This window comes from Notolepis coatsorum (genome assembly GCF_963971535.1).
Source record: "Notolepis coatsorum genome assembly, chromosome: 2".
NCBI lineage: Eukaryota > Metazoa > Chordata > Actinopteri > Aulopiformes > Paralepididae > Notolepis > Notolepis coatsorum.
In genome coordinates this window covers 29,398,632-29,416,047 of record NC_140166.1, presented here as the reverse complement: position 1 = coordinate 29,416,047, position 17,416 = coordinate 29,398,632, and the positions used below count along the sequence as shown (strand labels likewise).

Below are 17,416 nucleotides of genomic sequence, written 5' to 3'. Positions count from 1 at the left end.
GTCCCCAACCCATAGTTAAAAAATTGCTGTTATAGAATATTATAAATATAATTCTATTTTAGGTAGGTATCATGTAGAAGATATTTTGTCACTCAAGAGGCCCGACAAAAGTTTGGGTATTGATGAATCATTGAATTGTTTCCAATGACAATACTAGACTATTTATACAGTGTTTATATTAGCCGCTATAGTTATAGACACCCCTCTATCTGTATATAGCTCTATTTAAAGTGAAACAAAATACACTTGCTTCTCTGGGGGCTCTGTCATAGAATTTTCTCAAGGGCTATTGGCACGTTCTGCGAATAATTAAGGAGTTACATTTCAAGTGTCGGCAGTTTGGACCGTCGCGTGAGGCAGTGGTGGTCAGCAGGCGTAGCGAACCACCCACCCAACAGCTAAAGGGTGGACTAAAAAAGATCAAGGGCTGTTCGAAACATCTCACTTGTGTTCACAGGCAATATTAAAAGCACAGGCCAATCAGAGAACGTTCTCCTACAAGAAGCACTGCAGACGGGAGGCTGTGGCTTAACCCTTTCACTACCACACTACAGAAGGTTAACCCTTTCACTACCACTGTGGTAAGGGTTAAGTCACATTCAAACGCTTCATATAGAGGATGATCTTATGTGGAATAAAGCTTTTGAGACAAAACACAGACCGTAGACATCCACACATGAGACACTGAATGAGGTAACATTGACAATAATGACTTGAGACAATTGACACACACGCAGGAAATGGCAGACAATGTCATGAAGATATACACTGTATGGTGTCAGACATTCTGAAAACAAAAATTAAATACATACACCAAGGAAAATAAATCAACAATTGTTCTCAAAAACGTATTTCTCAGTCCAAAACGACGTGATTAGTGACACTTAAAAAGTTTCATTACAAACAAGATACATTGAGGAAAAGAAATGCCATAAAACAAATCATTTGTATAGAACAGAACGATTGTAACAAGACAACACAAATAAAAGCCTCCCTCTATGATTAAAACAATTAAGAAAAAAACATTAAGTCCAAAATGCTTTGAGAAGTTTTCAACTTATTCTAACACACACACACATGCCGTGGGATCACAGACAGACTGGGCAGGCGTCACCAGTGGGCTGGCTTTTGGATTCAGTCCACTCTTAGGGAGGTGGGAGTTATTTTGGAGTTATGGAGGCGTATATATATATATATATATATATATATATATATATATATATATATATATATATATATATATATATATATATATATATATATATATATATATATATATATATATATACACACACACATAACGTCATATGTTTGGATATATGGTTTTTGTTGACGTCCCTAGCTCATTTGACATACTCAGCTGACTTCCAGAAGTGCCCGGGGTGGGAGAGGCGACGGTTCCTTTTTGGCAGTTTCTCCAGCAGCTCCACCAGCTTGGAGAAGCTGGGCCTCTCGTCCTGCTTGAACGCCCAGCACAGGAGCAGGATGTCCTGGGAGAGAGAGAGAGAGAGAGAGAGAGAGAGAGAGAGAGAGAGAGAGAGAGAGAGAGAGAGAGAGAGAGAGAGAGAGAGAGAGAGAGAGAGAGAGAGAGAGAGAGAGAGAGAGAGAGAGAGAGAGAGAGAGAGAGAGAGAGAGGGGGATTCAAGGCCTATTTTAGACGCCTGGAATGTAGACAAAAGCTCATACAGAAAACAGGTCTGTATTCACAAGCTTTCCAAAGTAGTTAAAAACTGACTTTAGGGTCAGGGACGAGGGGCTGGACTCCTTGAAGCTGGCCTGCATGTGGGAGTGGCCGCTCAGATGCTGCACATGCACATACTAGAATACATGGAAGCCAACTTACAGGCTCTAGAAACTGGTAACTAGATGAGTGTTGACACTCCCAGTATAGTTTCCATGTCCAGGCCCAGGAGCTGTCTTCAGCTGTATGGCTCCAAGGGGCTGTACTGTGGTCGGCCATATTCAGTCCCAATGAGAACACACCACATCCAGTTTTCGTACAATGACACTATGGTGTTCTCTAGTTTTGGTGTTTTCTAGTTTCCCTCTAATAACTCTATATTGCCCTCTAATAACTCTATAGTGTCCTCTAAATTGTCCTCTAATAACTCTATATTGCCCTCTAATAGCTCTATAGTGTTCTCTAGTTTAGGTGTTCTCTAGTTTCCCTCTAATAACTCCATATTGCCCTCTAATAACTCTATAGTGTCCTCTAAATTGTCCTCTAATACCTATATGGTGTCCTCTAAATTGTCCTCTAATAACTCTAAATTGTCCTCTAATAACTCTAGTGTCCTCTAATAACTCTAAATTGTCCTCTAATAACTCTAAATTGTCCTCTAATAACTCTAGTGTCCTCTAAATTGTCCTCTAATAACTCTAAATTGTCCTGTAATAGCTCTATAGTGTCCTCTAAATTGTCCTGTTATAGCTCTATAGTGTCCTCTAAATTGTCCTGTAATAGCTCTATAGTGTCCTCTAAATTGTCCTGTAATAGCTCTATAGTGTCCTCTAAATTGTCCTGTAATAGCTCTATAGTGTCCTCTAAATTGTCCTGTAATAGCTCTATATTGTCCTCTAAATTGTCCTGTAATAGCTCTATAGTGTCCTCTAAATTGTCCTGTAATAGCTCTATAGTGTCCTCTAAATTGTCCTGTAATAGCTCTATAGTGTCCTCTAAATTGTCCTGTAATAGCTCTATAGTGTCCTCTAAAATGTCCTGTAATAGCTCTATAGTGTCCTCTAAAATGTCCTGTAATAGCTCTATAGTGTCCTCTAAATTGTCCTGTAATAGCTCTATAGTGTCCTCTAAATTGTCCTGTAATAGCTCTATAGTGTCCTCTAAATTGTCCTCTAATAACTCTATGGTGTCTAGCTGAGGTGGGCTGGCTATAAACCCGTTGTAAGAGACGGGGTCCCTGCCAAAATCCAAATATGCGGAGGAGAGAAACCTTAGATCGGTAGGATCCCCCAACTTGGATGTCGGTGATAATATAGTGTTGCTAAGGATGATCGAGGGGTGAATGACTCAATTGACTTGCTCTTTTCCCACTGCTACTGAGGACAGGTAGGAAGAGAGAGAGAGAGGTAGGAAGAGAGAGAGAGACAGGTAGGAAGAGAGAGAGACGGGTAGGAAGAGAGAGAGAGACAGGTAGGAAGAGAGACAGGAAGGAAGAGCGAGAGACAGGTAGGAAGATAGAGAGACAGGTAGGAAGAGAGAGGAGCAGGTAGGAAGAGAGAGAGAGACAGGTAGGAAGAGAGAGAGACGGCTAGGAAGAGAGAGAGACGGGTAGGAAGAGAGAGACAGGAAGGAAGAGAGAGACAGGTAGGAAGATAGAGAGACAGGTAGGAAGAGAGAGAGACAGGTAGGAAGATATAGAGACAGGTAGGAAGAGAGAGGAGCAGGTAGGAAGAGAGAGAGACAGGTAGGAAGAGAGAGAGACAGGTAGGAAGAGAGAGAGAGACAGGTAGGAAGAGAGAGAGAGACAGGTAGGAAGAGAGAGAGACGGGTAGGAAGAGAGAGAGACAGGTAGGAAGATAGAAAGACAGGTAGGAAGAGAGAGACATGAAGGAAGAGCAAGAGACAGGTAGGAAGATAGAGAGACAGGAAGGAAGAGCAAGAGACAGGTAGGAAGATAGAGAGACAGGAAGGAAGAGCAAGAGACAGGTAGGAAGATAGAGAGACAGGAAGGAAGAGCAAGAGACAGGTAGGAAGATAGAGAGACAGGTAGGAAGATAGAGAGACAGGTAGGAAGATATAGAGACATGTAGGAAGATAGAGAAACAGGTAGGAAGATAGAGAGACAGGTAGGAAGATAGAGAGACAGGTAGGAAGATATAGAGACATGTAGGAAGATAGAGAAACAGGTAGGAAGATAGAGAAACAGGAAGGAAGAGCGAGAGACAGGTAGGAAGAGAGAGAGACAGGTAGGAAGAGAGAGAGACAGGTAGTAAGAGAGAGAGACAGGTAGGAAGAGAGAGAGACAGGTAGGAAGATAGAGAGACAGGTAGGAAGAGAGAGAGACAGGTAGGAAGATATAGAGACAGGTAGGAAGAGAGAGGAGCAGGTAGGAAGAGAGACAGGTAGGAAGAGAGAGAGAGACAGGTAGGAAGAGAGAGAGAGACAGGTAGGAAGAGAGAGAGACGGGTAGGAAGAGAGAGAGACAGGTAGGAAGATAGAAAGACAGGTAGGAAGAGAGAGACAGGAAGGAAGAGCAAGAGACAGGTAGGAAGATAGAGAGACAGGAAGGAAGAGCAAGAGACAGGTAGGAAGATAGAGAGACAGGTAGGAAGATAGAGAGACAGGTAGGAAGAGAGAGAGACAGGTAGGAAGATAGAGAAACAGGAAGGAAGAGCGAGAGACAGGTAGGAAGAGAGAGAGACAGGTAGGAAGAGAGAGAGACAGGTAGGAAGATAGAGAAACAGGAAGGAAGAGCGAGAGACAGGTAGGAAGAGAGAGAGACAGGTAGGAAGAGAGAGAGACAGGTAGTAAGAGAGAGAGACAGGTAGGAAGAGAGAGAGACAGGTAGGAAGATAGAGAGACAGGTATGAAGATAGAGAAACAGGTAGGAAGAGAGAGGAGCAGGTAGGAAGAGAGAGAGACAGGTAGGAAGAGAGAGAGACAGGTAGGAAGAGAGAGAGACAGGTAGGAAGAGAGAGAGACAGGTAGGAAGAGAGAGAGAGAGACAGGTAGGAAGAGAGAGACAGGAAGGAAGAGCGAGAGAGACAGGTAGGAAGAGAGAGAGACAGGTAGGAAGAGAGAGAGACAGGTAGGAAGAGAGAGGAGCAGGTAGGAAGAGAGAGAGACAGGTAGGAAGAGAGAGAGACAGGTAGGAAGAGAGAGAGAGAGACAGGTAGGAAGAGAGAGACAGGAAGGAAGAGCGAGAGAGACAGGTAGGAAGAGAGAGAGACAGGTAGGAAGAGAGAGAGACAGGTAGGAAGAGAGAGGAGCAGGTAGGAAGAGAGAGAGACAGGTAGGAAGAGAGAGAGACAGGTAGTAAGAGAAAGAGACAGGTAGGAAGAGAGAGAGACAGGTAGGAAGATAGAGAGACAGGTATGAAGATAGAGAAACAGGTAGGAAGAGAGAGGAGCAGGTAGGAAGAGAGAGAGACAGGTAGGAAGAGAGAGAGACAGGTAGGAAGATAGAGAGACAGGTATGAAGATAGAGAAACAGGTAGGAAGAGAGAGGAGCAGGTAGGAAGAGAGAGAGACAGGTAGGAAGAGAGAGAGACAGGTAGGAAGAGAGAGAGACAGGTAGGAAGAGAGAGAGACAGGTAGGAAGAGAGAGAGAGAGACAGGTATGAAGAGAGAGACAGGAAGGAAGAGCGAGAGAGACAGGTAGGAAGATAGAGAGACAGGTAGGAAGAGAGAGAGAGACAGGTATGAAGATAGAGAAACAGGTAGGAAGAGAGAGGAGCAGGTAGGAAGAGAGAGAGACAGGTAGGAAGAGAGAGAGACAGGTAGGAAGATAGAGAGACAGGAAGGAAGAGCAAGAGACAGGTAGGAAGAGCAAGAGACAGGTAGGAAGATAGAGAGACAGGTAGGAAGAGAGAGACAGGTATGAAGATATAGAGACATGTAGGAAGATAGAGAAACAGGAAGGAAGAGCGAGAGACAGGTAGGAAGAGAGAGAGACAGGTAGGAAGAGAGAGAGACAGGTAGTAAGAGAAAGAGACAGGTAGGAAGAGAGAGAGACAGGTAGGAAGATAGAGAGACAGGTATGAAGATAGAGAAACAGGTAGGAAGAGAGAGGAGCAGGTAGGAAGAGAGAGAGACAGGTAGGAAGAGAGAGAGACAGGTAGGAAGATAGAGAGACAGGTATGAAGATAGAGAAACAGGTAGGAAGAGAGAGGAGCAGGTAGGAAGAGAGAGAGACAGGTAGGAAGAGAGAGAGAGACAGGTAGGAAGAGAGAGAGACAGGTAGGAAGAGAGAGAGACAGGTAGGAAGAGAGAGAGAGAGACAGGTAGGAAGAGAGAGACAGGAAGGAAGAGCGAGAGAGACAGGTAGGAAGATAGAGAGACAGGTAGGAAGAGAGAGAGAGACAGGTATGAAGATAGAGAAACAGGTAGGAAGAGAGAGGAGCAGGTAGGAAGAGAGAGAGACAGGTAGGAAGAGAGAGGAGCAGGTAGGAAGAGAGAGAGACAGGTAGGAAGAGAGAGGAGCAGGTAGGAAGAGAGAGAGACAGGTAGGAAGAGAGAGGAGCAGGTAGGAAGATAGAGAGACAGGTAGGAAGAGAGAGAGAGACAGGTATGAAGATAGAGAAACAGGTAGGAAGAGAGAGGAGCAGGTAGGAAGAGAGAGACAGGTATGAAGATAGAGAAACAGGTAGGAAGAGAGATGAGCAGGTAGGAAGAGAGAGGAGCAGGTAGGAAGAGAGAGAGACAGGTAGGAAGAGAGAGACAGGTAGGAAGAGAGAAACAGGTAGGAAGAGAGAGAGACAGGTAGGAAGAGAGAGACAGGTAGGAAGAGAGAGAGAGAGACAGGTAGGAAGAGAGAGGAGCAGGTAGGAAGAGAGAGAGACAGGTAGGAAGAGAGAGGAGCAGCAGTATTCACAGCTAGTTGATGACGAAGATGCTCCCTTGTTCTCAGCTTCTTATCCGGATGCCAGATGGAATAGAGACAGAGTTGTGTCCATTTCTACACCTCAGCCACACGGCCAGCTTATATAATCAGGTCTGTCAAGCTCACCAGACACATTCATACTTTTATCTTTCAGGAAAACGGATATGCTATACTGTATATATAAAGATGCATGGGTCCTGCATGCATCCTCCACAGTAAATTTCGCAGAGTAAATTTGACTCAAACTGAGTACATTTGACTCAAACTGATTTACCGACACAGTCAAATTTACTCTGCGAAATTTACTGTGTCCAAACACAACTGTTGCTGTGCTTTGAGGATCAAGAAAAGAGGGCAGGGTTTGAGATACTGTACAGTAGGTACATTTGCTTAAAGGTGCTATAGATAACATTCGACCACTAGAGCACCAGCATGTAATTTATGCAATCAGGTGCATTCCACGTGGGGAGATGGGAAGTAGGGAGGGGATACATGCACGTGACATGTAAACAACAACATACATTTTGGACCGCCAACATAAAAAAAAAACATTATGAATGAATTACTAATAAATATATTTTTGGGGGAAAGCAATACCTTCAAAAAAGTTCTGTGGATGTATTTTTATTTGATTCCCCTTTTTTGTTATGTATAGCACCTTTAAGTATGAAAAGTTGTGGTAGAAACAGGAGCCTTACCGATATCTCTTTGCCCATGCCAATCTGGCTTAGGTTAGGCTTCATCCCACTGCCGACCTGCCAGATGATCACCTCCGCCGGCTGGTTGTTGTAAGGCCACTCACGTGCATGCAGCTCATACCAGACGGTGCTGTGCAGACACAGTGCAGGAAGAGGTCACTTTATCTGCTCATGTTAGCGTTGGTTAGCACTGTTGCCTCACAGTAAAAAATATCCTGGGTTCCAAAGCCATGGGGGTCCTTTCTGTGTGGAGTTTGCATGTCCGGTCCCCTCCCATACCGTAAAAGACATGCTAAGTACACCTCCAGTTGCCATTGAGCAAGGTACTGGCATTACGACTGGAGTTGGTCTCTTGACCAAGGTACTGGCATTACGACTGGAGTTGGTCTCTTGACCAAGGTACTGGCATTCAAGTCAAGTCAAGAGTTTTAATTGTCACGGCATACAGGTATACAATGAAATGCGGGTGGTCTTGCCCGCAACGATGTGCAATACAGTGGTACATATAATAGAATCAAAAGAAGGAAACAACATTGTGCAGTAACAGGTAGCAGGTAACATGGAGTGACATCTCGGTATCTGTACATAGTTATTTACAGAGCATGTGGGACATGCTAGTTAGCTTTGGTAGTGCAATACACTGTTCCTGTTATTCTAATTTAAAGTGTCCTTTCCTTTGGCCATAAGTGTGCGTGTGTGCGACATGAGTGTGTGCCCGCTCATGTTAAAGTGTTAAGTGGCTGCTCGTGTGCTTTTCTGTCAACCAACTGTTATGTTACAGCCCTTTACCCTTAGACTCACAGGGGTCGTAACATAAATGGGGGCTCGTTCGGGATCTTGTAACCCGTGTTCAATTATTGGTTGATGGATTTGGTGAACTGTGTTTGTTTACACTTGTATAGTTATTAATTAATTTGTGTAAAAATGGCATTTGTGTAAGAAAAAATAATGGCAGTTAGTACTTTTGATCTGGGGAAATTCTTGAGCAATCCTACTTGGGAAGCGCTAGATAGCTGCCGCAAGGCAGACTTAGTGGAGATTGCCACACATTTTAAACTCTCGGTTCAACAAAAGCATCTTAAGCAGGATATCAGGTGTCTTGTGGTAGATAAGCTGTTGGAGCAGGGGACGCTTGTTTTACCTGTGGTCTCTGATGAACATGCAAGTCCTCCTGGTGAACCTACGGAAGCACAGCCTTCTGAGGAGCAAGCCCATGGTGCTGAAAAGGCAGGTGTGAACGTCACATTGCCACATTTTCACTTGACCTCTCCTGTGTCAACTGGGTCTCGAGAAGGGGCCCAGGTCAAGGTTAGGATAGCACGTCTCCAGATGGAGGCTCAGGAGAAGGCACAAGCACGTGAGGCGGAGTATCGGCTTCGTAAAATGGAGCTTGAGGCGGAAAATGAAAGGGCTGTTAACATCCGTAGGTTGGAGCTTGAGGTGGAAAAAGAGCTCAGACTGCGGGAGTTGGAGCTGGGAGACCAAAGGAGTGGATCCAACTCTGCTACACCGACTCCTCCACAAGGCCCGGGTATGTCCTCCTCCACAGCTTATTCATCACACACTTTTGATATAAGTAAACACATTGCTTTGGTGCCTCCGTTCCGAGAGACAGAAGTTGATACTTATTTTAATGTGTTTGAGCGTATTGCTGCTTCATTGCGCTGGCCAAGAGAGGTCTGGCCTTTGTTGCTTCAATGCAAATTGACTGGTAAAGCCCAAGAGGTTTGTTCAACACTTTCCCTAGAAGATAGTTTATTGTATGATACTGTGAAGGCTGCCATCCTTCGTGCATATGAGCTTGTGCCCGAAGCTTATAGGCAGAGGTTTCGCAGTCACAAGAGAGCTGTCAACCAGACCTTTGTAGAGTTTGCTAGAGAGAAGGGAACTCTCTTTGATAAATGGTGTGCAGCAAGCAAGGCCTCAGATCTTAACTCTCTCAGAGAACTCATTCTATTAGAAGAGTTTAAGAATCGTTTGCCAGAGCGTATTGTAATTTACCTGAGTGAGCAGAAAGTGTCCACTCTGCAGCAAGCTGCTGTATTAGCTGATGAGTTTGCGCTAACCCATAAAACTGTGTTTGTAGATAGGCGTGACTCGTTTCTCCCCCATGATTTCTCTCAGAAACATTCTGTCCCCAACCATTCAGAATTCACACACCCCCGACCAAAAATGTCACCTCCACGCTCAAAAGAGGAGCGGACATGTTACTACTGTCATAAATCTGGTCATGTTATTTCTGACTGTTTAACATTGAAACGTAAGCAGCAACCGTCCTCTCAGAACTTTAGACAACCCAAAGGGGTTGGTCTGATTAAAATGGCACCTGATTCCGATCAACAGATGCACAATGATCAGGATGTTCTCGATCCTTGTTTCAGGCCATTTACTTCCAAGGGTTTAGTTTCCTTGACAGGGGATCCAAAAGATCAGTGTACAGTTCAGATCTTACGAGATACTGGAGCCTCACAATCCTTTATCCTCTCTGATGTACTACCTCTGTCTGACAAATCTTCCTGTGGTTCTAGTGTCCTAGTTCAAGGTATTGAGATGGGTTTCGTGCCAGCCCTGTTACACTGTATTCATGTACAATCTGATTTGGTCACTGGTTTCTTTAAAATAGGGGTGAGACCTTCCTTGCCAGTTAAAGGCATTTCCTTTATCATGGGAAATGATTTAGCTGGAGGACAGGTGAACGCTGTGCTGGAAGTGTGGGATCACCCAGACACAGATTCTCTGCCTGATGACTTGTCACAGAACTTCCCTGAAGTTTTTTCTGCAAGTGTTGTCACTCGGGCTCAATTGAAAAAGAGAGGTGATGAAATTAATTTGTCTGACTCTGTTTTTGCTTCAGCTTTTGTCAGGGAGGAGTTGCTGGCTCCAACTTCTGATACCGCTGACAAACCACAGACTCATAGTAAGGTACCCCCACAGACAACTGTAACTAGTTCCGACGCATTGAAGTTACCCGTTACTCGTGAAATGCTAATTACTGCCCAGAAGGCTGACCCTTCTCTTGCAAAATGTTTCTCTTCTCTTGAAACAGAACAGAGGAGAGAGTTGCATTCTTATTTTGTGGATGAAGGAGTTTTGATGCGTACATGGAGGTCCCATGGTACTAGACTGGCAGAGCATGCACAATCGGAGATAGGGCTACCAGATCAGGTGCCAGACTGGAGCACTGTTTATCAGATTGTTGTCCCTGCAGTTTATCGTCAGCATGTACTGTTCTTGGCCCATGACCACCCTTGGTCTGGACACTTGGGAGTCACTAAAACATACAACAGAATACTTCAACATTTCTTTTGGCCCGGTTTGAAGTCCGATGTAGCACAGTACTGTCGTACCTGTAGTACTTGTCAGATCACCGGGAAGCCAAACCAGGTAATTCCACCTGCTCCCCTCTGTCCTATACCAGCGGTCGGTGAACCATTTGAACATGTCATAGTTGACTGTGTTGGTCCGTTGCCAAAGACCAAAGCCGGCAATCAGTTTTTGTTGACAATGTGTACCGCCACCCGTTTCCCTGAGGCTATCCCTCTTCGCAGAATTACAGCTCCTGTAATAATCAAGGCTGTCGACTTGTTGTCTGTTGCTGTCGACTCGTTGTCTGTTGCTGTCGACTCGTTGTCTGGTGCTGTCGACTCGTTGTCTGTTGCTGTCAACTCGTTGTCTGTTGCTGTCGACTCGTTCTACTGTATGTTGCTGTCGACTTGTTCTATTTTGCTGTCTACTCTGTCTATGTTGCTGTGGACTCGTTTTATGTTGCTGTCGACTCAGTCTCTTTTGCCGTCAACTCGTTCTGTCATTGTTGACCCGAGTGGTTGTTGTACCAACTGCTAGTTTTTTTATAGCTCTTTGTTTTGGAGTACATGTTATCTCGGATGTTATCTCGTTGTTAAAAAAAAAAAGGAGAACATGTTTAGTTGGTGTTAGGTGTCAAACATGTTTTTGTCTTATGTATGGGGGTGTTACATCCCAATGTATATATTCCCCAGTGTGTGTCTCCATGTGTGTGTGTTCTCCATTTTGTTTCCTCCCTCCAGCCATTGTTCCCTTCACCATTGGTCCCTGCCAGGCCTGCCCTTCCATTATAGCAACACAGCACCGATTGGTGGATGGCTTTCCAGACTCCAACACTCAATCCACACCACCCAATCATGGATCACCCCACACCTGTTAAAACATGGCTTCTCACTTCAGTCTTTCTCTCTCTCTGGCATGAGGCTAGGCCTGTTGTGATTTTGTAAACCTGTAACTTTGACAACATTGCATTTCGTTTATTGGCCTTTGGTGCTTAGTAGAAATTTCCTTGTGTGTGTATGGCCACAGAGAGAGCATTGTTAGTTATAGTTTGTTTTTGTATATATTCTGCCTTTGTTTCTGTATAATTAATGTGTTTTTCTCTCTTTCTCAGGAAGCACAGATGGGGTGAGCTGCCATTTCCTTTGGATATTGTTTTCTCCTGTTTTGGTTAGGTAAGAGTAGTTTAGGTAATGTAATCTCTTTTACCATAGATTAGATTTGGGTTTATCTGGAGTATAGTGGTGTTTGTTTGTTGTTTTGGCCTGGGCTCACCCCTGAGCTACATGTGCTTCCTTTGCATCTATTCAATAAATATCATTGTTGTTTACAAACGTGGTCCATCTTTTCTGTCAACCAACTGTTATGTTACAGCCCTTTACCCTTAGACTCACAGGGGTCGTAACAGCGTGCACAGTGTGCGTGTCGTGTGTGTGTTCATGTGTGCTTGTGTGTGGACAGTTCAATGTTCTGAGCACTCAATGTTCATTGTTCATGGCTCTGATGGCCTGGGGGAAGAAGCTGAGCCTAAGCCGCTCTGTCCTAGTAGCTGGGGTTCGCAGGCGTCTGCCTGACCTCAGCAGCTGAAACAGGCTGTTATTGGGGTGGTGAGGGTCTTTCATTATCCTGCAGGCTCTGGATTTGCACCTCTTGTTGTATAGAACCTGCAGGGGGGGTAGTGCAATACCCGTGGTACGCTCGGCTGAGCGCACCACTCTCTGTAGGGCCTTCTTGTCCTGTGCCGTGCTGTTTCCATACCAGGCAGTGATGTTTCCGGTCAGGATGCTCTCTACAGCTCCTGAGTAGAAGGACTGGAGTATCTTCCCCGATACTCTGAACTTCCTTAACTGTCTCAGGTGGTAGAGACGCTGTTTCGCCTTCTTTACTACTGTGTCTATGTGTGTTGACCATGTCAGGTCCTCTGAGATGTGGACCCCCAGGTACTTGAAGCTGCTCACCCTGTCCACGGTAGCCCCGTTAATCATCAGTGGTGTGTGCGTCTCCTGCTGTCCTCTCCTATAATCCACGATCAGCTCCTTGGTTTTACCAATGTTCAGGAGCAGGCTGTTGTCCTGGCACCAGCGTTCCAGTACCTCAACCTCCTCCCGGTAGGCCTTCTCGTCGTTGTCCGAGATCAGCCCCACCACCACCGTGTCATCTGCGAACTTCACTATGGAGTTGGAGCTGAACTTGGCCACACAGTCGTGTGTGTAGAGTGAGTACAGCAGGGGGCTCAGAACACAGCCCTGGGGGGACCCGATGCTCAGGGTGATGGTGTTGGAGGTCTGACCCCCATTACAGCTGGAGTTGGTCTCTTGACCAAGGTACTGGCATTATGACTGGAATTGGTCTCTTGACCAAGGTACTGGCATTAATACTGGAGTTGGTCTCTTGACCAAGGTACTGGCATTACAGCTGGAGTTGGTCTCTTGACCAAGGTACTGGCATTACAGCTGGAGTTGGTCCCTTGACCAAGGTACTGGCATTACAGCTGGAGTTGGTCTCTTGACCAAGGTACTGGCATTATGACTGGAGTTGGTCTCTTGACCAAGGTACTGGCATTAATACTGGAGTTGGTCTCTCTTTACCAAGGTACTGGCATTAATAGTGGAGTTGGTTTCTTGACCAAGGTACTGGCATTACAGCTGGAGTTGGTCTCTCTTGACCAAGGTACTGGCATTAATAGTGGAGTTGGTTTCTTGACCAAGGTACTGGCATTAATAGTGGAGTTGGTTTCTTGACCAAGGTACTGGCATTAATACTGGAGTTGGTTTCTTGAGCAAGGTACTGGCATCACGACTGGAGTTGGTCCCTTGACCGAGGTACTGGTATTACAACTGGAGTTGGTCTCTCTTGACCAAGGTACTGGCATCACGACTGGAGTTGGTCTCTTGACCGAGGTACTGGTATTACAACTGGAGTTGGTCTCTTGACCAAGGTACGGACATTATAGCTGGAGTTGGCCCCTGGGTGCGTCCCTGTGGCTGCCCGCTGCTCCTAAGTCGAGGAATAATTCCCCCTCTGGGATTAATAAAGTATAACCTAACATTCTGATTAAATGGTCAGTTTTGAACCACTGACTTCCGGATGTCTCTGCAGTGGCATCATTGCACTGCACCACTGTGACTTGCTATGACACCACGTTCCTGAAAGATCTCTTTATATAATACACAAACTGTGTTGCCATGACAACGTGTGGTTGAAAATATTGCTCAGATGCTCAGAAAAGTGTCCCGCTATACTTGAAAAGGATTGTCCCACTTTTGCGAACATGCAGTTCCCAAGGAAAACAATAAAAACATTCTTGTTTCGAACTATGATCAGAGTCAACATTTGCTTAATTGAAATACAATATTAGTAATAGCTGGCCACTTTATATTTACAAAAATCCTGAACAGCTTGATTGTACCACTATATTACTGAATTACAAAACTACTTCCAAATCCAATAAAAACATTTAAACAATAATAACATTGAAGACTAAAATCGTCACATTTCAATCGTCAGTCCATTTACCTGGAACTGCCGCCAAGTTGACCACACCCACACCGATGATGTCACACCAAATTGCAACAATTGTTGAATTAACAAATGCTATTGTGGAGATAATTCAATAAACAAAACTTTATTGGTTCCACTCAGACAGTGAAACAAAGCAAAGCTTAAATGTCCAACTTTTCTGAAATAACTAGAGTAATTTGCAAAGGCAAGGCGAGGTCTTCTTTTTTTCTGCTGCTGCTTCCGGATGTCAATGATGTGAGTCATAAAAATTACCTTTTCCCAGGAACAAGGGAAAACAAGAGATAATTATTGATGAATATGTAAAAGGTCTGTGGGTGTCACCTCTAGGTCTCACGGAGCAGCTGTACATTGTACACTTAGAACGATACAGTGAGGAAACCTCCATATGGGGAACCATCTGAAAATGTAATTGTGTTAGTCAGCAGAGCAGGGTCCACCCACGCACAGTGGCGCCTTAACGCACGGGACTCAGGGGGCCCCCAGGGGCCTCACGCCACGTAAGATTACTGTCTTTCTTTCTAAATTATGTTTTTGGTAGATTTTTATTGTTTTTTACTACCGGGCAGTCCGGTAGAGAGAGAGAGAGAGAGGAAGAACGGGAAACAGAGCGGGGGGAAGACATTCGGCAAAGGACGCCGCCGCGATGCAGCGCATTACATGGTTCGCCACTTGGGTGCCCCAAGATTACTGTCTTTCATAGGCCGTACCGGGGCTGGACTTAAGCTACACTGCAAAAAAATATATATGTACAGGGAAATTCACTGTATTATTTTACAGATTACTTTTTGTTTTTCTACTTTAAGTGTAAATGCCATAAAAATACAATAAATTACTTTGATAAAAAATATTAACCATTAAATAAAGGTTGTAATCTGTAAATGACTATCTACAACTATTACTACTACTACTACTACTACTACTACTACTACTACTACTACTACTACTACTACTACTACTACTACTACTACTACTACTACTACTACTACTAAATTGATAATTATGAAGTTATCTTTTTTTTTGTAATTTGTTAAATTACATTGAATTATATGTAAAAAAAAAAAAAAAAAAAAAACTCAAATAAAAAAGAAAATTCTGTAAATGTATTGCTTTTCCACTTTATTTTAATTTGGGTATTTTACTGTAATTTGACAGTAAGTATTTGGCAACCGTTGCTGCAAGACATTTACTGTTTTTTACAGTTTTAATTTTTTAGAGTGTAGGGTGAAGATACTGACATCACATGGAGCTGACATCAGGAATGCGTTGGTGTCGACGGCGTCATGCTAGTGAAACCGGTCTTATTTGACATGCCCTGAGTGGGAGTCGAACCCCGGTCTCCCACGGCGCGGGCGACATCGCAGACCACTATACCAAGAGGTGAATTCACTTCTAAGTAATGGTCTGGATGCCTTTTAAGGGGAGTGAGTTTACTTGCAGTACCGCTACGTGCCACAGTCACTTCACAACACATGAAGTCCATTGTGACTGTGGATATACTCACGGACCTCCGTTACACTAGCTTGTCGGGAAGGGGCTTAAATGAAGGTGAAAAAGTGCCACAGCCATTTTCAAAATGGGTTATATGGGTATGAGCATAGATATATAACACTAGATGGCTCAAGTCGGAGTCTCCCGCATACTTCACCGGTGGCCATCTTGCGAGGGTGGACTACTGCTTTAAGAAGGTGATGATCTGCACAAACAAAAATACTCTTAATAACGTTTGTAATAAACCAAACCATTTGTAAATCCGTCAAAATTTCAGCCAGTTAACATGGCTTGGAAGATTTTTTTATTTTTATTTTTTTAGAAATGTTTTTTTTTCATATCATAGTCCATTATAAGTATGCAGTATGATACATACTACATCTCTGACATTTTTAACAAACCAAACAGTTGAAAATTGAGCAAGCTATGATTATTTCAATAGTACATGCACCATAGACATGCATGTTATGAGTGGGCGTGCTCCACCCTCGCAAGATGGCCGCCATGTGGCAACGTCGGTCTCTGTTGGCCAGCAGTGTTATATTATCTATGGGTATGAGTCTCTCCTTTATAGACATGACCACTTTATGCTAACCATATGTTAAAGATGATAGGTTGTTTCCACACCCAGATGGGGGCAGTTCTGAATGGCTTGTTTAATAAAGAATAAAATAATAATAAAGTTTAAAAAAATTTAAAGATTCTGATAACAACCCTAACCAAACAGCAAGGAGTATGAATCTAATGTGTGCCCAGCACTTAAATAACATTTCAGATCGCTATTAGAACTAACCAAAACACGTTTAACCACAACATGGAGCTTCAAATTAAGATGGAAACCTTAGTGGGGAGGAAGGGACACTCACCCAAAAGCAAAGACATCTGACTGTTTGGAGAAGGGAAGTTTGTCCTCTTCTGTCTCAGGACAGAGCTGTTGGACGATCTCGGGGGCCAGGTGACCCAGCCATCCGCTGGGGATCCTCAGCGTGTCCACCCTGCGGCTGCAGAGGGAGCGACATTTAAAAGAAACATTTAAACACGGTCTCCAGTGGCTCCTGAGAGAGGCTTAGATCTGATCAGCTGTGGACGGGGGATTGAAGACTCTCGAGGACCACGCCACAAACCTCAGGGCCAACAGTAAGGCGACTAGAACTCATCCTGAAGCCCTGATGCAAGGAGAAGACATTACGCAAACTCACTCTGAAGCCATGTGCAAGATTATGAGATAAAAAATTTGGATGTTTGAAATGTTATTGTTGCTGGCCAGGCTATGAGAAGTATGGACACACTGTCATCACTGGCTCAATGTTATTTAATGCAACATGTCTCCATCAGGCTTCCTTTCAGGGGTCAGTAAATACTGACAAAGGTAACATAGAATTGAACGGGTATGGGAAGTATTCTAATGTTAATAAATGCCTATTGATCACTTACTGTATATCATAATGAAAAGTCATTAGAATAGTATCTACATAATAATTACATGAATGGATATAGTTGGATCTTCATGTTGGCACTATGAGTCCTACACATAGAGGCATCCCTATTCCCTCACTGCCAGAGGGTCACAACTAGGGATGCTCGATATTGGCTTTTTTACCGATACCGATATACCGATATTGTCCAACTCTTAATTTCCGATACCGATATCAACCGAAATCAACCGATACCGATATATGCAGGGTTTCCCCCCCAAAAAACTGAATAATTTCAGGTACTGTAATTATCATTACATATCTCTTGTTGTGGAATTAACACAACATTATGCATACTTTTGACAATAAATAAAATCAGAATTTGTTCTTACTTGCTTGCCTGGGTAAATAAAGGTTATAGAAATGTA

General features: G+C 43.9%; 1 protein-coding gene across 1 annotated transcript in view; it reads right to left on the bottom strand.

Moving 5' to 3' along the window:
- Nucleotides 1–1,343: 1,343 nt before the first annotated feature.
- The window catches only part of ksr2 (kinase suppressor of ras 2), a gene marked incomplete at both ends in the record, with an annotated part of 189,219 nt that continues 173,146 nt past the window's right edge, over nt 1,344–17,416 (bottom strand). The window contains 3 exons of the mRNA XM_084308094.1: nt 1,344–1,490; nt 7,261–7,390; nt 16,440–16,574. Coding sequence (XP_084164220.1) covers nt 1,344–1,490; nt 7,261–7,390; nt 16,440–16,574 — 412 coding nt within the window. The remainder of the gene's footprint in view (nt 1,491–7,260; nt 7,391–16,439; nt 16,575–17,416) is intronic.